This window comes from Myxocyprinus asiaticus, chromosome 15, assembly GCF_019703515.2.
Source record: "Myxocyprinus asiaticus isolate MX2 ecotype Aquarium Trade chromosome 15, UBuf_Myxa_2, whole genome shotgun sequence".
Taxonomy (NCBI): domain Eukaryota; kingdom Metazoa; phylum Chordata; class Actinopteri; order Cypriniformes; family Catostomidae; genus Myxocyprinus; species Myxocyprinus asiaticus.
Genome location: NC_059358.1, coordinates 19487767 through 19512533, shown reverse-complemented (window position 1 = coordinate 19512533; position 24767 = coordinate 19487767). Strand labels below are relative to the sequence as shown.

At 37.8% G+C, this 24767-nt stretch overlaps 3 protein-coding genes across 8 annotated transcripts in view; 1 reads left to right on the top strand and 2 right to left on the bottom strand.

The window, feature by feature from the left end:
* Positions 1–24767, bottom strand: part of LOC127452801 (melanocortin receptor 5-like) — a 75018-nt gene that overhangs the window by 12913 nt on the left and 37338 nt on the right. The window lies entirely within an intron of this gene.
* Positions 1202–10442, top strand: LOC127452805 (uncharacterized protein C18orf19 homolog B-like). Its single transcript, XM_051718534.1, has 4 exons — positions 1202–1330; positions 3870–4315; positions 8825–8936; positions 9581–10442. Exons 2-4 carry the CDS (start codon positions 3906–3908, stop codon positions 9899–9901), a joined length of 843 nt encoding a protein of 280 aa, XP_051574494.1. The 5' UTR covers positions 1202–1330; positions 3870–3905; the 3' UTR covers positions 9902–10442.
* Positions 10256–24767, bottom strand: part of LOC127452802 (low-density lipoprotein receptor class A domain-containing protein 4-like) — a 79215-nt gene continuing 64703 nt past the window's right edge. For all 6 annotated transcript variants that reach the window (XM_051718526.1, XM_051718527.1, XM_051718530.1 and 3 more), the window contains 3 exons: positions 21513–21667; positions 18820–18870; positions 10256–16190 (listed from right to left, as the gene is read on the bottom strand). In XM_051718526.1, coding sequence (XP_051574486.1) covers positions 15639–16190; positions 18820–18870; positions 21513–21667 — 758 coding nt within the window. In that variant the 3' untranslated portion in view covers positions 10256–15638. The remainder of the gene's footprint in view (positions 16191–18819; positions 18871–21512; positions 21668–24767) is intronic.

Below are 24767 nucleotides of genomic sequence, written 5' to 3'. Positions count from 1 at the left end.
AAATTGTAAATATGGAGAACAAGAGTTTGTGGTCTTTTTTCAGCCCTAACAAACTTTTCTTTCTTTCTTTCTTTCTTTGTCTGTCTGTCTGTCTATCTGTCTGTCTATCTGTCTATCAATCATCTCTCTGTCTGTCTATCTATCTGTCTGTCTGTCTGTCTATCTATCTATCTATCTATCATCTCTCTGTCTTTCATTCTTTCTGTCTGTCTGTCTGAATACAATCAAGAAAGAAGACTAGAATGTCAGAGTTTTGAAAATGTAAACTAGATATTGAGAAAAGCATGTAATCAATTGTAAAAAACAAACAAACAAACAAACAAACAAACAAAAAAAGTCCTTTGAATGAAAACACTGGCTTTGTTCTGTCAAGTCTATGGAGAACTGCTGTTTTCCTCATTTCACCGTCATCTAGTGGACAAAAGACTTTACTGCAGTTTAATACAATTTCCAAATATAAATTCAAATGAAAAACCATAACACCGAAAATACCAATGTTCCTTCTTATTGCTATATATCAAATTAATTTAGCTGAAAATAAATAATAATATAATAATACATTTACATCCACATATGAAAACTGTATATCCAAATCCCTTATCCTAAATATTGTAAATATGGTAGGCCTGGGTTTAGGATAGCAGTACAAAAGAACCAGGAATATAAATGATAAAGTACAAAATTAATCTTTCAACAAAACTGAGCCGCATTGTGCAAAGCATAAAAGAGCATTGCTTCAAATGACTACACTTCCAAAAGAAGGGATGACAGTAATTTCACATTTCCGTATCAGGCACGCTGCACTGAACCAGTCACTATTTAAGATAGGAAAGCATAACAATGGACTGTGCGATAGTTGCGGATTACCAGAAACTGTTGAACATGTTCTATTAGAATGCATAGGTTATTACAAAGAAAGATCTCAGCTCAGAGAAGATGTTAAAGCCATATCCAAAGGGATAAATAGTTTAACGTTACAGACCTTACTGAATAACATTTCAGAATGACTAATGCTGTATTAGATTACCTAAAGACAACAGGTCTGATTAGAAGAATATACAATTTCCCTCTCTTTTCCATCTTTTTATTTCCTTCATCAATGCTTCACACTCCATCCCAGTAAGTGGCGGAAATGCACCTAAGCTGGTTTGCCAACCGCCAATAAAGACAAGGAAGAAGAAGAAGTAGAACACTACACTTCCCATGATGCCGTGCGCAGCAGAGGTACATGTGGATGTGTCTAGATTCTGAACGTGCGTGTACATGACACAGGTCTGGTAAGACATGGAGCGCTGCGAGGACTCTCCTTAAAACCCAAACCAGACCTTCTGTAAGTGTCCGTTCGCTGTTTTAAACATATACTTCCGTTTCCAACTGAAACGTTTATTCGACCTTAAAAAAAGTCTCGTGTCAGCTGTTGTAGCTGTACGTCCTGGTACTGTAGGAGTGGCAAAGCAATGTTAGTTTCCTGAAGTTTAGGTCAGGGGCCTGTTAACTTAGTATCAACTGTTTTCAGTCCGGAAAAACAACACCTAATGTTATCTGTAGAATATCAACATACCGTGATAATATTTAAAGTTGTGGGATGCTAACGTGATGTCACTTAATATTATAAAAACATCATCTCAGGCATTTACGTCGAAGCTTCTAGTCAGTGGATTTTTTGAAACCTTTGCAGTGCAAATCTCTGTATTTTGAAAATCTGGTGACACTTTATATTAGATAACTACGTTAGTTAAGATGAACTAACAGCGAACAATACTTTTACAGCACGTATTATTCCTTGTTAATGTGAATTACAACATAGAATAGTACATTTTTAACACAAAGTTGTGTATGTGTACATTAGTAAACATATTATGAACTTACAATGTAAAAATTGATGCATAAATTAACATTAACCAAGATTACTAAAAGTTGTAAAAAAAAAAGTTTATTAATTGATTTACTAATACTAATTAATGAGTAGAACCTTATTTTAAAGTGTTGCTGAAAAATGTAATACAAATATACAAAAAACATGACTTTATAGACCAATTAATTGGTTAATATGCTTGTTGTTTTGCTTAAGAAAATGGATGATGTAAGTCTGCTTTTTTTAAACCCTTGGGAATGTGCTTATGATGCCCAAAAATGTTGTCAAAGTAGGCAGTTGGCTTGAGAGTCAGTCAGCCAGTGTTTGGATTAAGGCTTTTAGAGAGTCTAAGGAAATATTCTTACCACCCTGAAAGTATAAACAAAGACTTTGGACTTGATACATGAAGAGTTTACAGCTTTTGTAATTCAATGCCATTATTAGAATCCTAACAGACATTTTGATCAAACAGGAAACCGTCTGTCCAAGCAGAGGATATTTGACTTTGCATTTATCTGTATAGTTACACCAAAACTAACCTCATTAATCCCTGGAATCACTCTACTGTTTATTTAACCTGATCAGTCTGGTGGTTGACACAGGGCCTTGACCCTTTTCTAACCTAACCAATGACATGTGTTTATCATGCTCAGACCGTGTGACTGTTGAATCATACTCATGTCAAACTAATATTGCAAATTACAATATGTGTTTCATGTGTTGTAAAATGGTGTATGGTCAACTTTGAAAGGCAATTCCATTATACATCAATATAGATCATGTTTTTTCATTGTTGTCTGAGGAACAAAAACAATATATATAGTGTATGCAGCGCATAGGGGTGCTGTATAAGGGGGGCGGGCTTGCGGCACTCCACCCGAAGGTGAAAATGTTCAAGGGGGAACGGAACGTGAAAGGGGGCGCCAATGTAGATGTCGCATACTATATGAAATGGATCAATGATCAAATGTATAGAGTTTGCGTGGAATTTTTATTTTTTATTTTATCTTTTTCTCCCAATTTGGAATGCCCAATTCCCAATGTGCTTTTAAGTCCTCGTGGTGGCGTAGTGATTCGCCTCAGTCCGGGTGGTGGAGGACGAATCCCAGTTGCCTCCACGTCTGTGATCGTCAACCTGCGCATTTTATCAAGTGGCTTGTTGAGCGCGTTGCCACGGAGACATAGAGGCTTCACGCCATCCACCGCGGCAACCACGCTCAACTCTCCATGCGCCCCACCGAGAACGATCCACATTATAGCAATCACGAGGAGGTTACCCCATGTGATTCTACCCTCCCTAGCAACCGAGCCAATTTGGTTGCTTAGGAGACCTGGCTGGAGTCACTCAGCACGCCCTGGGATTTGAACTAGCGAACCCCAGGGGTGGTAGCCAGCGTCTTTACCACTGAGCTACCCAGGCCCTGAGTTTGTGTGGAATTGATTCTCATGAAACATTTCAAGAAAATGTCCTGATCCTATTTTTACTCATAAATAAAAGAAATTAGGCTAAATTTTGCTTACAGAAATTCAAAAATTTTTTAGGCCCATTAAGATTCTTTACATTGTGATATATTTAGGATGGTTACGCACATTTACCCGCCAATTCTCATTAACCTAATGTGAAAAAAAGATTGAATTTATGATATTGTCATTACTGCAGTGTGGTAAAAAAAAAATTATATAGTATTTAAATTGTAAAGTGTTTATGCAACTTTCATTTTTGCTGATTTTAATAATAAAACAGCATAAATAAAGCAAGTCAGTATTTTTTTACTGGACGTCCAGACGTTTTGCAGTAACGACAATGGTGGTATTGGGGTAAAATTAGCTTAAGTGTCCTGTAAATAATGTCACAATGTAAAACAAACTATGACCCTAAATATAGTCTTCATTTACTTTATGCAAAATAGAATTTCATATTTTTTTGTATTGATTTGGGGTTAAATATGACCAGGTTTCTTGACCGGTTTTTTGAGAATCACCCCAATTTGTTTTAAACTTCTGGCTTGTCCAGGTTCTGTTGGTGGTGCTCTATAAGAGGGGGGAAGTGATGCAGCGGCTGTGGGCTCCAGTCACGCTGCGGCTCCTGCTGCGCTCAGCGTACCTAGGTCACACCTGGAGTGCGTGTGAGCTTCCTGTGGCCGTCCAGACCTTGCGCTGCTTCAGATGCACTTCTATCATTAGGACAAAGGAGAGCCACAAAACATCGGCGGAGGAAGATACTCCATTAAACCCTCCACAGAGTCTTGCGGGGACAGAGGGTCTTTATAAGGCTGGTACAGGGTCTGGATCAGAGGCTGCCCCTCAGAATACATGTGATATTGATCCTCTGCAGGACAAATCTATCGGGCTCTTTCAGAGATTTAAAAAGACGTTTAAACAATATGGAAAAGTTATGGTGCCTGTGCATATTGTCACATCCACAGTATGGTTTGGGAGCTTCTATTATGCTGCAATGAAGTAAGTAACCATCAACATCCTACACAGTATCAAACCATTTACCAATAAAAACAAACAATACAAAAAGTCAGGTGGTTACATGCCATTTCATTTTAGTACACGAACAGTCAAAAATTTGGAATTGCGTGTTTTTTATCTTAAAAATCTTTTGATATATAGTGTAGGCTAATGCTTGAAATTAGTTTTGAATTTCGAATGAATTCTTATGTATGAATTTTTTTATATGACTTGTTTGTTATGGATAAGTTGGATTGGATGTGAAGGAAAAGCAGCCATCAAGTGGCTAAGCATACAGTTGAAGTCAAAAGTTTACATACACCTTAGCCAAATACATTTAAACTCAGTTTTTCACAATTCCTGACATATAATCGTAGAAAACATTCCCTGTCTTAGGTCAGTTAGGATCACTACTTTATTTTAAGAATGTGAAATGTCAGAATAATAGCAGAGAGTATGATTTATATCAGCTTTTATTTCTTTCATCACATTCCCAGTGGGTCAGAAGTTTACATATACGTTGTTAGTATTTGGTAGCATTGCCTTTACATAGTTTAACTTGGGTCAAAGGTTTTGGGTAGCCTTCCACAAGCTTCTCAAAATAAGTTGCTGGAATTTTGGTCCATTCCTCAAGACAGAACTGGTGTAACTGAGTCCGGTTTGTAGGCCTCCTTGCTCACACATGCTTTTTCAGTTCTGCCCTCAAATTTTCTATCGGATTGAGGTCAGGGCTTTGTGATGGCCACTCCAATACCTTGACTTTGTTGTCCTTAAGCCAGTTTGCCACAATTTTGGAGGTATGCATTGTCCATTTGGAAGACCCATTTGTGACCGAGCTTTAACTTCCTGGCTGATGTCTTTAGATGTTGCTTCAGTATATCCACATAATTTTCCTTCCTCATGATGCCATCTATTTTTTTTAAATGCACCAGTCACTCTTGCAGCAAAGCACCCCACAACATGATGCTGCCACCCACATGCTTCATGGTTGGGATGGTGTTCTTCGGCTTGCAAGCCTCACCCTTTTTACTCCAAACATAACAATGGTCATTATGGCCAAACAGATAAACTTTTGTTTCATTAGACCAGAGGACATTTCTCCAAAAAGTAAGATCTTTGTCCCCATGTGCACTTGCAAACTGTAGTCTGGCTTTTTTATGGCGGTTTTGGAGCAATTGATTCTTCCTTGCTGAGCAGCCTTTCAGGTTATGTGGATATAGGACTCGTTTTACTGTGGATATAGATACTTGTCTACCTGTTTCCTCCAGCATCTTCACAAAGTCCTTTGCTGTTGTTCTAGGATTGATTTGCACTTTTCACACCAAACTACGTTCTTTTCTTGGAAACAGAATGCGTCTCCTTCCTGAAAGGTATGATTGCTGCATGGTCACATGGTGTTTATACTTGTGTACTATTGTTTGTACAGATGAATGTGGTACCTTCTGGCATTTGGAAATTGCTCCCAAGGATGAACCAGACTTGTGGAGGTCCACAATTTTTTTCTGTGGTCTTGGCTGATTTCTTTTGATTCTCCCATGATGTCAAACAAAGAGGCACTGAGTTTGATGGTAGGCCTTAAAATACAGGTACATCTCGAATTCAGTACACCTGCTATCAGAAGCTAATTGGCTAATTTTTTAAAAGGCTTGACATTATTTTCTGGTAGCTGCTTAAAGGCACAGTTAACTTAGTGTATGTAAACTTCTGACCCACTGGGATATAGTCAATTAAAAGTGAAACAATCTGTCTGTTAACTATTGTTAGAAAAATTACTTGTGTCATGCACAAAGTAGATGTCCTAAATGACTTGCCAAAACTATAGTTTGCTAATATTAAATCTGTGGAGTGGTTAAAAAAATTAGTTTTAATGACTTCAACCTAAATGTATGTAAACTTCTGACTTCAACTGTACATGGGAACTCCTATACTGGTTAACCATCCTATATTGTTTGGTTATTTTTGACCAAAATCACTTTATCTTATTAGTAAAGAGTTGATGAATTTTCCTCCACTTGCCATCTGAACAAAAAAAGAAATAAAAATATTTGAAGTCTAAGTGGGGAAAAAAACCCCGACACCTTTACTGTTAGCAGGACACTATTGACCGACCATAGAAAATAAATGGGAAAGACTAAAAAACAAAGAATTATTTTTTTTATATGTCAAATACAATATACAGTACAAATCAGCCACAATACAGAACAAACACACAGAAATAAACGGGTTAGACCAGTGTTCTAATTGAGAAAAAATTTGGGCCAGCAGAGAAAAATGCTGGTAGCCGTGAAAAAACAAAATGTCTACGCCGTTTGAACTGAATAATTACATCAGATGCACGCATGACTCCTCAAAAATCACTATGGGAATCCCTACCGAAAATTCAAAGAATATTTTGATATACACTGCGGCCAAAAGTTTGGAATAATGTACAGATTTTGCTGTTTCGAAAGGAAATTGGTACTTTAATTCACCAAAGTTGCATTCAACTGATCACAAAGTATAGTCAGGACATTACTGGTGTAAAAAACAGCACCATCACTATTTGAAAAAAGTCATTTTTGATCAAATCTAGACAGGACCCATTTCCAGCAGCCATCACTCCAACACCTTATCCTTGAGTAATCATGCTAAATTGCTAATTTAGTACTAGAAAATCACTTGCCATTATATCAAACACAGTTGAAAGATATTTAGTTCGTTAAATGAAGCTTGAAATTGTCTTTGTGTTTGTTTTTGAGTTGCCACAGTTTGCAATAGACTAGCATGTCTTAAGGTCAATATTAGGTCAAAAATGCAAAAAAAGAAAGTTTTTCTAGAAACTCATAAGTCAATCATTGTTTTGAGGAATGAAGGCTATACAGTGCTTGAAATTGCCAAAAAACTGAAGATTTCATAAAAAGGTGTACACTACAGTCTTCAAAGACAAAGGACAACTGGCTCTAACAAGGACAGAAAGAGATGTGGAAGGCCAGATGTATAACTAAAAAAAGACGATAAGTAAACCAGAGTCTCTAGTTTGAGAAATAGACGCCTCACATGTCCTCAGCTGACAGCTTCATTGAATTATACCCGCTCAACCCCAGTTTCATGTACAACAGTAAAGACAAGACTCAGGGGTGCAGGCCTTATGGGAAGAATTGCACAAAAAAAGCCACTTTTGAAACAGAAATAGTTAGAAAAGTTTAGAGTGGGCAAAGAAACACAGACATTAGACAACAGATAATTGGAAAAGAGTGTTATGGATCTTAACCCCATTGAGCTTTTGTAGGATCAGCTAGACTGTAAGGTGCGTGAGAAGTGCCCAACAAGACAGCCACATCTATGGCAAGTGCTACAGGAAGCGTGGGGTGAAATGTCACCTGATTATCTGGACAAACTGACAGCTAGAATGCAGATCCTTGGCAAAGCTGTCATTGCTGCATGTGGAGGATGTTTTGATGAGAACTCTTTGAAGAAGTTCTGAACATTTTTTTTCAAGTTGTAATAGTAATTTGTCACGTTATTAATGTCCAGACTATACATTGTGATCAGTTGAATGCAACGTTGGTGAATAAAAGTACCAATTTCTTTCCATAAGAGCAAAATCTGTACATTATTCCAAACTTTTGGCCACCATGAATAAATGAGTTGTAAGACAAGAGTGTGATGTTAGACTCAATAATATACTCATTTTTAGAATTTAAATAATGGTCACTGTGGCTGAAATGCATAATGTATTGTAGAGTTATAAATAAGACGTAGCTCCTACTTGTGTATTCCCAAATGCCTTATTACATTGTTTTTTTCTGTTATCACTGTTGTATATCAGCATGGATTGCATATTTAAATATTTTGAGGGAGGGCCGCTTGCCACAGGTGCAGCATAATAAATGTACAAAGATATTTCTTCACATAACATCCATGTAATAACATCTAACATAAAAGATAAATACAGGCAAAACTATGCATATTAACTGCGTGCATATTAATCTACCTATATCGATGGTTTAGTTTTAAGATAAAAGATGATTTAAAGTTAGTAATTTAAGTATACCAATTTGATTTGCAACTGTGTGTTTACAAAGATGAATAACCTTGGGCCCTTAAAGTTCACAATCATTAATTCTGAGGATATTTAAAGAGCTTTACAGTTTTTTTTCCCTCTATATACTCATTTTAATGTATGTTGCTTTGTTTGTCGATATTGTGATTAATTTAACCTCAGTTAACTAGAGACATTTAATTCCATGAACTCAATGAATTGAAGTGCCTTTTGCCTCAAAGATAAAAAGAGCCGATTAAGCATGCTGCCGTTAAGGTGAGGCTGGCAGAGAGATTGAGTTTTACCAGATAAAGTCTGTCTGGGCCTCGGCAGGTCAGACAAGCTTTAGCGACGTCAGCTGGAAAATCAACTGCTGTTCCAAAGGCACACTCAGTCTCTTTGAGCTTACAAAAGCATATAATCTCTCTCTCTCTCTCTCTTGTAAAGATAAATCAGTGTAGACATGTGAATGTTCTTTGTGTTCTCTCCAGAGGGGTGAATGTGGTCCCGTTTCTGGAATTCATTGGTTTACCGGATTGGATGGTGGGAATTTTGCGAGATTCCCAGGGTGGCTATGCACTCACAGCCTATGCAATGTATAAGGTACAAACATCAACCACAGCTCAGGGACTTAAAGGTGCACTCAGTATGTTTTTGTTTATGTTGCGATTTGGGAGTTATCTTGGACTTAAACTATACTATACCATGTAGTGCATAATGTAGTATCACATAAAAGCAAAGGTTTTCAATTTCCAGTGCCATTGTGTAAATACCCTGTTCACAGTCAGCCATGATTTATTTATTCAGTGATTGAAATTGTCTAATAATAGGAGGATTTCTGATGTAAAATGAGTGGTATTTGGCTGGTCACGTGATCTTAACATGACGGACCCAATGAGGCAGCCCAGCTCTTTTAAACAGTTTTAGGCTACTGATAAGATGTAGTCATTATCTTTTGAGTGTACATAATTTAAACATACCTTTCAAAAGTACTAAAGATTTCTAGAGATGTAAAACTTTCTTAATTGTTAAAAATTACCTAGTGCACCAAAAAAAAAAAAAAAAGAAAGAAAAATCTGCCCCAAAATTCATCTTCAGACCTCTATGGTCCCATATGTGTTTGGAATATAAAGTATTATATCCTTTGTCTTGTGTCTAATAAAATCTAAGCATTTGAATGAATTACATTCATTCCATTAGCTGTATAATTGTGAACGTATTTAAACACTTTGCCTTCCCGGTCACAGCTCGCTACACCTGCCCGATACACTGTTACCCTGGGGGGCACGTCCCTGTCTGTACAGTACCTCCGCAAACACGGATACCTGTCTACCCCTCCACCTGTTAAAGAGTATCTGCAAGACAAAATGGAGGAGACCAGGGAACGGCTGACTGAAAAGATGGAGGAGACGAAAGAGAGGTTTTCTGAGAAAATGGAAGAAACCAAAGAACTGCTCTCAGGACGAATGGAGGAGACAAAAGAGCGCTTCTCTGAGACTAAAGACAAATTTTCAGAGAAACTGCAAGAGACTAAAGACAAAATGTCTTTACGGAAGAAAGCGGAGTAGGCTGATGGCTGCATGGTTTGCTGTAAATGAACAAATCACACTTTACTGTGAGAGGAGAATCATTACTAAATCATGAGCATAGAGAAATGTTATTTTACATAAAGAATTTCTCAACATCAGTTATCACTGTCACAAGGTGTTTGAGTGTTCTTATAGTGGACTTGTGGTACTCCTAATTGACTTGGTAAGGTACTAAACGTTAAAACAAGAACTGTCAAGACTAAATGGTTTTCATGCACTTAAATTGTTGAATGCTGGAGGGAAATAAACTTGAAATTGCTAGAGAACTACTAGAATTATTTACCATATTAAGCCAAAATCAAGTGTGTTTGCATATATTTTAGTTGTTTTGTTAAAAAAAAAAAAAAATGTTTTTGTTTGCATAACAGTGTGTGTCTGTATTTGAATTCTTGTGCAAAATGCCTGCGCAGTCATCCGAACTGGTCCTGTTTTAATGATGGATTGCACTATTTGTCTGTGTATCTGGATTGTTTAAAAGGTCAGTGGGTAATGGAGTAATAAAGTAATTTCACACATTGAATCTGTTTACTTGTATTAAAAACCACTTGTGATGCTGCTAGTTTTAATAAAAAATCATAAATCACCAAAATATGTAAAAGTGTTCATTAAGAGTAATAAAACTGGTCATCTGACAAATGCACATACAATTGTTGTATTTATTAAAACCCAAAAGGTTCTAAATATTAAACAACACGAATTGGTAGTTTTTAGTTTATTAGTTTTAGCTGCAGTTGGACAACAGCAGAAGTACAAGCATAAGAGTTTGAATATGACAGTGATTAGAGCAACATGATTATTTTTGTTCTGAAAACGAGAATTGCAATAAGAGACCTTACGCTTGGAACCTATTAGCTACCCCACAATGGTAAAAAAAAAACACTTAGATTTAAAGTGTGTAAATATGTATGAGTGCATGTATATAAAATGTCCACATATGTGAACATACAGAGTCTCATCAGTCAAATTTTGTGACTGAATGAGTTGATATTGTGTTTCTAGTTCTGAACGGCTCAGAAGCTGTTTTCACAGACACTTGATAAGCATCAGGGTACAACAATTATTAACCTTTTCTGTCATTGTTAGTTCTCAGCACTTGTGCAGGGAATAAAAATGAAAAGCTTTTTGTCGCTTTGATAAGCATCTCTGTAAATTGCTCAAAACTTCACAACTGTTGTTAGTCAGGTGCTTGTAGCCAAAATGCCATTGCTATGTACATTATCTTCAGGTATACAACTATAGACATGCGAATACAAGGTACTGTACAGTGGAGCACCAGAATAAATATCTGCAATTAAAATAACTTTTTGCTCCTATACGCCACACACAGAATGTCTGAAATATATAACAAAAATAATAATGTTAAAACTACTTCTCTCTCATTTGGTTCATTATTAAACTTTGCAAAGACAGGAAGCACAACACGGTGGCATGAAAAACCATGTACATTATTGGGACTCAAACTAACTCATTTCAAACAGTCTGGTGAAATCCAAATTGTTCTAATTCAGCAAGACTGTAATTACAAATCCTCAGTGTTTCGGTCTGTGATTGGGAGTCTGGCACTGATTGGTTAGTTTCCATAGACTGTGAATTCCAATGTATAATTCAAAGGTTGTGGTGATTTTTTGATTAAGCAGGTATCAAACTTGTCAAATGACGATCCCTTTGTGTGTATGCGCCTCTTGTGGTTGGGGGCAGTGTCTAAAGCAACATTCTTACTGTAGCGTGATGTTACTTAAAAATAAAAGAAATGCTCTGTAGTTTAGTATTTTCATAATTAAGCATCTTTCTGATAACTTTCCTTTTACACACACAAAAATCAAACATTTGAACTAGGCATTTACAAATCCGTTGCCACTGCACCATGTTAAAATCTTTATATCAACTTTAAATTATGTTACATTATTAACAATGTCTTTTTTCTGTGGTTTCTACCCATTGGGTAGGATATGTGCATACAGACAAACATTATTTACAGCACCTTACAAATAAAAGAGGATAAAAAAAACAGATTACCATACACAGAAGAAAGCACCATTGGAAGTGAGGCACAGCTAAGGTGGGAACTTTTAGAGTGCAAGTGGGTTCCTACGTCGCTCAAAATCAATACGATCAATAGGCACCGATTCAGCTCGCGAGTAACATGCAAACTCCTTGGACAGTAGAAAACGGCCGAAAAAAAGCTCTTCCTTTGAGACACAAACCAAAACCAGACTAACCATAGAGAAAAAAGGGGGAGTGTTTACCACAATGGGTGATGGAAAGGAAGGCAAAAGAAAAAGTGCAGCAGATGAAAAGCAGCATTGCAGCAGCAGCAGCAGCAAAAGCGGGAGCAGCAAACTCACTATGAAGCTTAGCTCTGCAAGATAAATACAGCCAGTGGAAAAGAGAACAGAGCAACACGTGATTGGAAAAGGGTTTTTAAAAGGAGGCAGTTTCAAATGCAGTGACATGCATTGTGCTCTCATTTTGAACTTTGTATCCTTGGTTTTTTCTATGCAAGTAGTCTGAGAGAACACATCTTCAAACTCTGCAAAGTTGTGAGCTTTTATAGCCTGTGCTTGAAAGACAAGAGCATCTAGACACCACTCAAGTGAATCAAGAATTCTATATATAGCTGAGCAGTTGAAATTCTAGAATTCTTCATCTAACCTAACCAAGTTGCTCGGACTCTAAAATTGCAAATTTAGCCAAGCAGCTGGGATTCTAGAATTGGAACTCTATTCCAGCTGCTGGGGTTATATAATTGCAACTATCCTTGCTGCTGGGATTTTAGAATTGGAACTCTAGCCAAGCAGCTGGGACCCTAATATTGCAACTGTAGTCAAGCAGCTGGGATTCTAGAATTCCAAATCTGGGATTATAGAATTGCATCTGTAGCCAAGCAGCAGGGATTCTAGAACTGGAGCTCTATCCTAGCTGATGGGATTATAGAATTTGAACTCTAGCCAAGCAGCTGGGATTCTAGAATTCCAAATGTAGCCAAGCTGCAGTGATTCTAGAATTGCAAATCTATCCTAGTAGCTGGGAGTCTAGAATTCCAAATGTAGCCAAGATGCTGAGATTCTAGAATTGCAACTCAGCCAAGTAGCAGTGATTCTAGAATTAGAACTCTAGCCAAGCAGCTGAGATTATAGAATTGGAACTATAGCCAAGGTGCTGAGATTATAGAATTCTATATCTAGCAATACAATTACAATTCCAGAATTCAAAACCATCACGCAGATGGGATTCTAGAATTTTGTAATCTAACCCCAACTGCTGGTATTCAAGAATTCCAACTTTAACCAAGTTGTTGAGATTTTAGAATCTGAAGTCCAGCAAAACTGCTGGGATTCTAGAATTACAACTGTATCCAAGGTGATGAGATTCTCGAATTCTACTACTTGGCTAGCTGCTAGGAGTCTATAATTCAAAATCTAGAGCAAGAGAGAGTTGATTTGTTTAGACTTGTTTGGAACACATGTCAAAATGACACAATTTCTAAAAATAATAATTACAAAAAAAAAAAAATACTACTACTATTAATAATAAAATCCCACCTATTGCAGGGCAAAAACAAGAGTAATGCCAACCTACACAGACATTGAAATAAGAGCATCTGAACACATTTTGATTGGCTGACTCTAACATTCGGAGTACAAATAGACTAGCTTATAAAGGTGAGTGTGTTGCTTTTGAAAACATTTTTTGACCATAATTCCCATCTAACGAAAACATACTTAAAAGTATAAAAATCACCATGGCCTTTTCTGTCTTTGACAGATTACATGGTGACTAAAAACAGGGGCTCAGTCTTCAGTCTCCTTATTAAAGGGATATGTGTGCACTAACTGGTAAGAGTCTTTGGGATTTCTCCTAAATTCTTTCAACCTCTGGACCAGATTCAAGAAACATCCTGTATCTGGGCCTACATGACTGTAATAAATTCCACCCAAGCTTAAACCGAATGCTGAGAGTCACTCAAAGTTCTCATCTTGGATTTTCAGACTGTATGTTTACGTGGCAAGAGGAATACATTTGGACATGAAGAGAAGATCAGTGTTCAGTATTTGTGTGCGGTGGACAGGACCTGGTGTCAGGATCGGGTTCACTGTGGGTGGTGACAGAGTGACATCCAAGGCAACAGGACAGAGGATTGCTGGGTACAAAAAGAGATTTTCAAAAATGCCCATCGCATTAGCCCTTGACTTCACCACATTTTTAAACCTGATTGATTGTCATTGGGGACTAGATCAGCATGCAAAACAGGATTTGTAATCCTTCAACCACACTGATATTTTGATTAAAAGATTCTTAGAACATCAGTTGGCTGTGTTCTGTAATTGGCCCTCTGTGGTGGAAATGGTACAATGTTGACCTTTAACCTCTGAAAATTATATTGTTTTCTTTACAGACTGCAGCTCATAAAAAAAGTTAGTTGAGTTAGTTCAATCAAAAATGAAAATTCTGTTAATCATTTACTCATCCTCATGTCATTCCAAACCTGTATGACTTCAGTACAACAGTCATTCACCATTTACTTTCATGACATGTGGGAAACAAAATGTAATGAAAATGAATGGTTACGGAGGTCGCTAATTCCTAACATTTGCTTTTGTGTTCCACTGAATAAAGAAATTCATACGGGTTTGAAACAGTGTGAGATTAAGTAAAGGATGTCTGAGTTTTTTTGATGAATTATCCCTGTAAGAATAAGTTTTAAAAATTGGGCTGATGGAGAACAGATTGGAGCACTGCTACAGTGCACTCTTCTTTCCAGAACTTCTTTAGAATAAATGACAAAACATCTAGTAGTAACATGTCCAACCTGTTCACTTCCAATAGTAAAGTGAGTTTTTTATGCTTCCAGCCAACTGACCTTGAATCAGCTAGAGTTTGTGAAAGTGGCTTGAAGTGTCACTGGAGATGATAGATGAGAGTAGAGCAGACACTCTGTATTCTGTGCCTCTTTTAGATTAGATTATTTTAGGCTGGATCAGAGATTTTTCTTGTGCTGAAGACATACTAGATAATTTCCCTACCATAGAGAGCTTGCATTGAAGCATATGATCAGATCTACATGAAAATAAACCATACAAACAGTAGACATACACCCCCCCCCCCCCAAACAAAAAAAATTCTCTGATCAACCTTAACAGTAGTGCAAATTTCATAGAAGGGTTTTGATTTAAGTGTTTAACAAGTCTTTAGGACAGTCAACGCCCCATGTCACCTTCCACATAAACCTTGGCACTAGGATTTGGATTTTCACCATTTTTCTGCATTTACATTTTGTTCATGCAGCACAGATCTCGGTCTTTACAAAAGAAATTCTTATCCACACAGCTAGTGTGGCTTGGGTAGGAGGGGACGTTCGAGAGGGACCCAACGATTAAACTAACAAAAATAACAACAACAACAACAACTAAAAGCTTGCCTTGTGCTAGAATATTTTTCTTAATTGTAGGCTATACATAAGTAATACAAAGCAACAAAGGTGTGAGACTCCAGGCAGTGCATAAACCGCAATGTTAGCGCAGCTGGTCTGACAAAAAAAGAAATGATTCTTTAGTACGCTCAGCTCAACTTTGTTATCTTTTTAACAAATGGTTTTGCTAGTGTTGCCAAGACCCATTAAGCTTTGTTGTGAATGGGAGTGTCTACAGGGAGAACCCCTTCCCTTTATGGGTGGAGAGTGAGAGCAATTTCCAATCTTGCGCTAGCCCCACCCCTCTCACACAAGCTCCTCCCTCTGTCTGTTCTTGCTCAGTGCTATTGTGCTCTCTGGGCTGCTCTGATCTGTCCTGCCCCTAGGCGGAGTCTGCACAGTGACAGGGACAGGCGGGTTATTGCTGTGCTGGTGGAGGTAAAGTACTATGCCCGAGTTCTCTCCAATGACTTGACTGTAAGCGGGCGGTGGGCCCTCCATGCGTCCATGGGCACTGGAACTGGCAGCACTGATCCCAGAGTTGCTACTGGGAGGGCGTGGCCCACTACCAGCCCCTGAACCATGCATGTCGATGAGGTCGCTGTCGAAGATGGTCCGGTTGGGTGGGGCACGCACAGACTCTCTGTTGAGCTCGAGCTGCTGTTCAGGGTCTCTCAGCTGCAGTGTGCAGGGCCCCTGGTATGGTGGCGGTTCCTCTCCGTCTGACAGCGAGATGGTGGGTGGCAGATCGATCTCATGCTGCAGGTATGGGTAGGTGGGCTGGAAACGTCTGAAGCGGTTATGCTGCATGAAAGTGGGAGCGGTAAAATGGTCCCTTAGCTGAGGAGCGTACACCACCTGCAGAGGAGAAAAGAGTGAAGAAAAAACAAAATGAGAACCATCAGTCTCAGTTTTAGAGGACCCAATGACATAACACAAAAAGAGGGCTGCACGATATGGAGGAAATTTGCAATATGTTGGATAATGCGATGTGTGATAATCCTATGATGACGGGAATTTTTGTATCGACTTGGTACCGAAGTACCGGTACTTTTGTCATCCCTATCAGAGCCACCATCCTGCAGAATTTAGTTCCAACTTTAGAATCCTGAGCACACCGATTAAGCCGGCGCCACACTAGCCGATTTTTTTGTAACATAATCGCCGGCCAGGCAGAGGGAGACGAAGCACATATTAGCGTCACTCAGCGGGAGGTCGTTAATCACTTGACTGTCGGGACTCCCTGCTGAGTTAATGGTTCCAGCAACGGAAAAGCAAACCAAAATGGTCAGAATTTTTTTTTCTGTCGCCGAGGCAGGGTCTTGTGTTCTCGTCTAGTGAACAATGAGCTTCTTTTCTTATTGAGGAACTGACAAAACGTCAAGTTGATCTGAATGTTTTTATTGCACTCAGCTGTATATCATCACAAACGCTTATTGAACTTCATAGTGATTCTGTCACAAGTGTTTTTTTCCCTACACTAAAATTACATCAGAAAGCAGAGCCACTACAGTCTTTTAATTGAACGTAATTTCATAACTCACTGAAAGCTGCATATTGACACACTTTCTACGACTTGCCTTGAGGGGATAAATACACAATCACGTACTTTCACAAGGTATGTTACTCCGTGAATCGCACACCTTGCTCATTTGGCGCATTTGTTTAGGAACTTGCATTTTCTCCCTTGGTTTGTTTTGTATAGGCAAATATGAACACGGAAATCACACTCGGATCTGCACCAAATTTGGCCGATTGCAAATTAACACTGGAACGGTTGACTTGTGGTGAGGCAAATAATATCCCTATAAAAACCATGAACATACCTGATGGATCTGCGGAGAAGAAATCTGTAGGTCAGCTCGTCACTAATTCATCATCAAAAAGCGGATACAGCCTTTAGGCGAATGCAATAGATATTGATGCACGTTTAAAATGAGAGTTATTTAATAATTCCTACGGTATGGGCCACACAAGATTTTCTAATTTGGCTCTTTACTGGTAAAGTTTTGGCACTGCTTTGGTTCAGTTCTGGCAAAAAATATATGTACCAGATTTAGGCTTCATTCACTTTCTGAGCTGGGCCACATTTCAGCTGTTTATTTCGGACAAAGCTGTGCTAAAGGAAATTTGCTGACTGGATAATGAAGGATAAAATAACCACAACGCAAATTTTACAATTCATACTCATCTGTGTGTTGGATAATATTGATTTACAGTGCAACCTCAGACTGGAATGCACATTCTGTACCATGCGGTGACGTTTTGTATAACCGTGACATAAATATTACTTTAATATTTGTAACCGTAACCCACTGACACATTTTTACAAGAACATAATTTTAACTGATTTATCAATGTATGAGCTAAATCTACTAAATGAAAGAAATGCAACATTGTAACTATTTTTGCCCCCGTTTCAGAACAAATCAAGCAAGCTACAGGTCTTAAAAAAAAAAAAAAATTAATTAAAAAAAAAAAAAAAAAAAAAAAAGAAATAATCACACTAATGCAATTGTTTATGCTCACATGGTACTCCCGTTGTTATTTCGGCGAAATCCACGTGACAAGAAATCAGAGAGTGTTGCAGTGAGTTAATATGTGCTCATTAAGTGGAAAACAGCATTGAAAGCATGCCTTGATTATTTTTTACCTCGATTATTTTACATCTTGCATTAAACATATTAAACAACTTTGCAACAATGGCTGTTTAAGCCATTTGTGAGCAAATACAAAAATATCCATATACATGGATATCTTAAAAGGCTAAAAAAAGCCCTAGCTATACCACACAAGAAAGACTGTATGAGAAAGAGTCTGGATGCTCAGCTAGAACAACATTAAAAGTGTATCTTTAAGCAGATAACAGCATGCTTTTTTACAATAATGATATTCTACTCATGCCATTTCCACGAAGATAAATAATGACCACTCTCCCATTTTCATATAAACCCACCAGGGCCCCAAAGTTAAACCGTTCCCAGTTCAGACATTAGTATGCAAATGTGCAGCTGATCAAATATCATTCATTTAAGTGAAATCTGCATGTCAGTTAGCCGATGAGATCAGCCTCATAACTGCAGGGGCCACGTTTACATAGTGAGTTTGAGGCTGATGAGAGGTAATTTACGCAAAAAGACCACGAGTGTCTGTCCTCTCAGACGGCTGTCTAGACGCTGCCAGAGGAGGGTAAGAGATTAATGAACCGCTGAGAGACAACCCCCCAAACACACACAATGAATATATATGCACTCATTCTCTCCACACACTATATTTTAAGTGCTATCACACACATACACAGTAACAGAGATGTATCCTCCCTTACACACGCCTACACTGAGAAGACACTCACACGCACACACAGACACAACACACATGGGGAGACTTTACTCTTTGTAACAGGCAGACATGTCATTTACACAAGGAAAAAAAAAACAACCATTCAAATTATACAACAGTGCAGAGGACACACACACAAACAGCTTACCTCAGATGCCCCTTGTCTCAGACCATTATCCAATGGCCACAAAGAACCCTCCTGTAAACAAGGAGGAAAAATAGACAGATATAATATTCAATTATTTGAATTTTTGGATGAGCACATTTTACCACATATATAAAATATTAAAATGACAATATTCCAAATAAGAATTATTCCAAATTATTAAATTAACAACTGACAATCAATTCGAGACCCTGCTAACAACAACAAAAAACAAACAAAAAACTGCTTGAACCAGCTTAGGCTGATTTGATGGTCCTCGGTGGTATTCCAGTATGGTAAGGCTGGTCTGCTTGGCTAGTTTTAGATGGGTTTTGGGCACTTGTCAGATCATCAGACTGGGAGACCAGCTTAAACAGACAGAGCCTATTTGTTAAACCCTAATAATGCTCTGTGCCATCATACATCAATGGCCCAAAAAAAGACAGTAACATTTTCCCAGACATCTCTGCTGGACTCCCTCCCCCTCATGTTCCCTCATGAATGAAAATGAAAAGTCTTAGTCATTTAGCAGTCTCTCCCGGGTGCTGCAGTGGTCTGCGCGTGTCTGAGTTTGACTGGCATCTAGACAGAACTGCTGAACGTAATCAACATGCCCTGGTCTCTGAGGGACGCTGCCATTGTGTCTTCCAAAACACACTGCCTTTTTGAAGAAAAAAATACATCGCTTTTTAATTACATGTAGTGCATCCAGTAAGGTGTAAAATGTCCTAGTGCAGCATTCAGGATTACATGAGATATTGTCTTAAAGAGTTTGGAAGGAAAACTCTTTGTCTAGTTTTACCAAAGGCCAGGGGTGGGAGATATGGCGAAAGATATCGTGGTGACTATATAGTGTCAATCGATAGAGATTTTGCTATATGCCAAAAGCCAACACAAAGCAGAAAAATGTAATCTGCAAACTGTCATTAATTATTATTTTTTTTTTTTTTCAAGTTTTCTATTTATTTAATATTTATTTTCTGCTAGAAGTGTTTTCATAATTTTAGATTATTTTTCAGCTAGAAGTGTTGGATTGTTTTTTTACTTTGTTGCATTGCATAAAGGAAAGTTTATAATAATATTCATCAACAACATATCAGACTGAAATGTGGCATAATGTCACATTTAGCATTATAATAAAAATCATTTAAAGCAGAGTATTTTTTATTTATTCTTTTACTTCGAATATTGTCAAGTTCCAAATGAAGAGAAAATTATATAAGATTAAGTATTTGGAAGTATTTAATTCACTGGATTTTCAAAAATAGGCATTACAATATGGTTGTTAAATATATTAACCAATTTTTCTTGATTTTCCAACAAAAAATTATAATATCTTGATATATATAGTTATTGTGATATAAAACTACTCATATAGTGATTTTGGTCATATCACCCACCCCTACCACAGGTGTTCCAAAGGTCCCTTTTTGTCACTTTCAGGGTTCCCACACCATTTCAACAAATTAATTTCTCTATATTTCCATGACTTTTCCAGTTGCATTTGATTACTACATACTAGCAACTGCACTCACAAAAAGTAATTTCTAGCCAATAAAATATCTTTGGGCTAAAAATATTTTCACTATAACAATTTCCATGACTTTCGTTATCTTATGTTACCAAATGATCAAGGACTGTGGAAACCCTGCACTTTAATTGATAATGACTGCAAAGCTAGGAAATGTTGGGGAGAAGAGGGGAAAACGGTATTGGGAAATGTCACAAGCTGAACTTGAACTTGTGTCGCCCACATGCACTCTAACCAGAGAGCTCATGTTCCTGGTTATAAACTGCACAACCACAACGAAAATCCTCTTTCTGGTTATATGAGGCACCCACACATGCTATATTCTCTCTCATCAGTTCACTGCACTGCTGCAAGTTATTTTGGATAAGACACAAAGGAGGCCTTTTCAGAAGTAAACAACCAAACCACACACACACACACACACACACACACACACACACACACACACACACTCCACTCGAGAGACTTTTAGGTCCCGCTGCACAAAGCACTTCTAAAATTGTAAAGCACCGTTATCTTCTTTTCTTAGATAAAAGCTTAAATGCATAAGATACACTGAAACAGCTTAGAGATCACCCAGCAGGTGAAAAACTGCTCATCTATACAGATGTTTCATGCAATGCATTAACTCAGTTTGGGAACATCATGGTGTTCAACTTTGATGTTTATGATTTTGTATAAGGTTTTATATGATTTTGAATTTTGAATTTTTGTTTATTCTTTTTATTTTGTGGAGGGGATTTTCACAGCTTTTTATTGTGGGGACAGATGAGAGGAGATAGAAAATTACTGGGTGTAGGGTCTTGGGCATTTAGACACAACAGAGTCTTAAACCTGTGTCTCCCGTGTGAACTGCTAGGCGACAGCTGTGATGTACAAAAAGTAATCTTTAGTTTATTCCACAGCTCCTCTGCATGTTTAAAGAAGTTCGAGGGAAGATTGTGGAAATGCTGATACTGAGATTAGTTCAGTGGTTAGTGTTCTTTAAGCTCAACTGGTGGAGCATGGTGCTAATAACACCAAGGTCACAAGTTTGATTCCCAGGGAACACACATATCGAGAACATGTATTGCTTGAATGCACTGCAAGTCGCTTTGGATTAAAGTGTCCTCCAAATGCATAAATGTAAAGTTTATTGGTAGGACAGAGAATGTGACAGTCTTACCGGCTGCAGAGAAAGGTCCTGACTCTGTGCCTGACTCGCCCGGCTCAGGAACGACCAGGTGGTGAGTTTATAGTGGTTCAGGAGGCACACAACCACCACGACCATCACAGTCATCACGACAATAATGATCACAATCTGCACAAACTCCAGTTCAGCTGCAACATAAATAAAAAGAAACCAAAAGACTTAGAGCAGTGCAGTATAAGAAGGCACATAGATAGTTGACATGAAATACTTTTTGGAAGTTAAAGAAAATTCTGTCATTATTTACTCATCCTCATTTTTTATGTTTTCAACCAGAAAGCTTTTTTCTGTGAAACACAAAAAAAAGAAATTAGGCAGTATGTTAGTCTCAGTCATTTTTCACTTTTATTACGTCTTTTTTTTTTTTTTTTTTTCACACAATGAAAGTGAACATTGACTGGGACTAAAATTCTGCCTAACATCTATTTTTGTGTTCCACGGAAGAATGTCAATTTTTTTTTTTTTTACATGAGAGTGAGCCAAAGGATGAAAGATTTTTCATTTTTGGGTGAACTATCCTTTTAAGAGAAAATGACCAGTTACAGCACCTAAAATACATACTTTCCTTAACAGTTTCACATAAATTTTAATCCAAATCTTGATTTTTAGACATTGTGTGGGTCAACTGCGCATGTTTATTGAAGGGGCCGTGACATGAGTAATCAAATTTTCCTTTTCACATGTAAGAGTACACTGCACAATAAAAACCTACTGCAAGTTTCAGAACTCAAAACTTCCTCCTTACTGCAAAAAGAGCATTTGTTGAAACCAAGCTGTCAAAATAACTTGTTCTCAACTTCATGTCACACTATCACAGACATTTGCATCTGACCGCCACCACAACAACACATCAAGGACTAATAGGGCTGCAAGCATCACCGTGACAACTGCCCCCTTATGCACATAAATATATAAACTTGCATAAAAGACCTTGCCAAAGCATGAAATAAATTCCTGAAATTATGAAATTTAATGAGTATAGTAAAGTATTACATCCTTAGTAACTGGGTTGTGGATTCTTAATCCTAGGGACGTATTCATTTTCATTTTCTTTAGAGACTTTAGAGACAGACTTTAGAGACTGATTTTGCGCTACATAGCGCATTATGGCAATGGCGTATTCACAAGATACGCATTTAGTGCACAACTAAAGTCAAGCGCACACCATGACTGACTGCAGACTAGGTGGGTCAACTACACATCCATTCGTCCCCGACTGAAGTTACAATCCCCAAATTCCTTAACAAAAAGGAGAGTTTATTCGATAACATGTCAAAAAATAACATGAGCCCATTTATGCGCTCTATCTAAAAGTCAAGCTCCGTTTTGCATTTGCTTCATTGCAGATTCAAGTTATAATATTATATTTATGTTGTTGATATAGCTGATCAAACACACACATATATACAACGCAGTTGAAAAATCAGTGATTAAAAGGCGCTTCAGTTTACCAGGGATCAAAGCTTTCATCTCAAAAACACGCAGCTTTAGACGGGAAAATCCTCACAATACTATGACTGGATCATTTGAATAAACAATGTTTTATTCAACAAGGTTTTCTTCTTCTAAAATATTGTCAGTGCATTGGTACTATCTTGCAGTGTTGTTTATTTTTCGTAATATTTTCATCAACAATGTTTTAATTAAAATTGTTTAATTATCCTCATGATCCCGTCTTTGTAAACGGAATCAAAAGATAATTACTGACATATCAAACGTCAGCAATTTCGTAGACAAGATTAACACCGTGTTCGGGACTTGTATTAAGTGTGGCTGAATTTATTTTTTTTTGTTAATTAAAAAGCTTTCATAAAAGGTAGGACTGATCTATTTAAGTATTGTCCAGTTGTTTAGTGATATTTAGTCGTGTTGAATATTGGATATCTGACACCTGGAATATTTTTAGCATTGACATGTACATGTTACTGGCGTATAAGATCTACGGTATAGTGCAATGACAGACAGAAATGTTAAACCAATGCAAAAAGTTCAGTATTTATGCTCTTTTGGGTATTTTGTGATATTTTACAAATGGTTTAATTTTTATTTAGAGTTCAATGACACACTTTTAAAGTTCGATCCACAATACACTCGTAATTTACGCATAATTTGCGTGCACCCCTCCCCCGCCCTCCAACCACTGTATAACACCTTTCACTGACGGTGATTGGCCCTTAACCACTGCAGTGGTAAAAAATTGCCACCGTAACAGCCCTAACAACTACTTTATCTTATCACTTCCGTATCCGACCATTAGCAGCGAGATGGCAAGGAGAGAGAGCAGGTCAATCAAGAGCAGAGAGCCAGTCATAACAGTGAGCATTTACTGTCAAGTCTTAAAGGGGAAGCAGCCACAAAGCAGAGCGTTTCTGACAGAGGCTCAGCATGAGGGTGGAAAATGATCAAGTTTTACAAATATATGACTGTTTTTTTTTGTACAAAATAACTTTACTAATATTGTAAGTGAACCTCAAGGAACACCCAAAGGAGACCTGCTCACCCACCCTGCTATTTCTATAATTATTTTTATTATTTTAATATTTTAAATTTAAATATTAAAATAATAAAAATAAATCTAGAAATAGCAGGGAGGGTGAGCAGGTCTCCTTTGGACCACAAGATGGCAGCAGAATCATCAAGAGCCAGAGTCACCGTCTATAAAAACTATGGTCCCTCCAAATATCCAAAATCATCCAGCATACAGGCTGAGAGCCAGTTTGGTTTGACAAAAATAAAAACTGAAAGAACCAGAGTGGAAAGCTGTCCTGGAGTGTGCTGTCTATAAGCAGACAGACAAGTGGGCAAAGTGTCTAGTACAGCAGGACAGTGCTATTCCTTCTATCTGAAAGCCCTGTCTGCATCAGGCCGCCAGAACCAACATGATGAAGCCAAACACAGCTCAATCCATGTTTCTGAAAACACTGTGCTCTGTTAAAACATGAGGCACACCCTGCTTGAATCAGTTGAGAGTCAATACTCAAGACCAAGGCTGTTTCTCTGATGGAGACACTTTGTAGAGCTGCTTTTGGAGAGCACAGCCAGGCTTTTCAAACAACAAAAATGAACATTCAAGAATTCTCCACCAACTGTGCTGAGTGACCCTTCTGGAACCTTGTACAGTTGAGTGAGCTGAAAGGAGAGACTGAAAATGTGAGAGTGTCACAGAGAGAATGAAAGAGTGAGTTCTTGCCTGCAGTGCAGTACAGCAGGATACTGGCACTCACACATCAA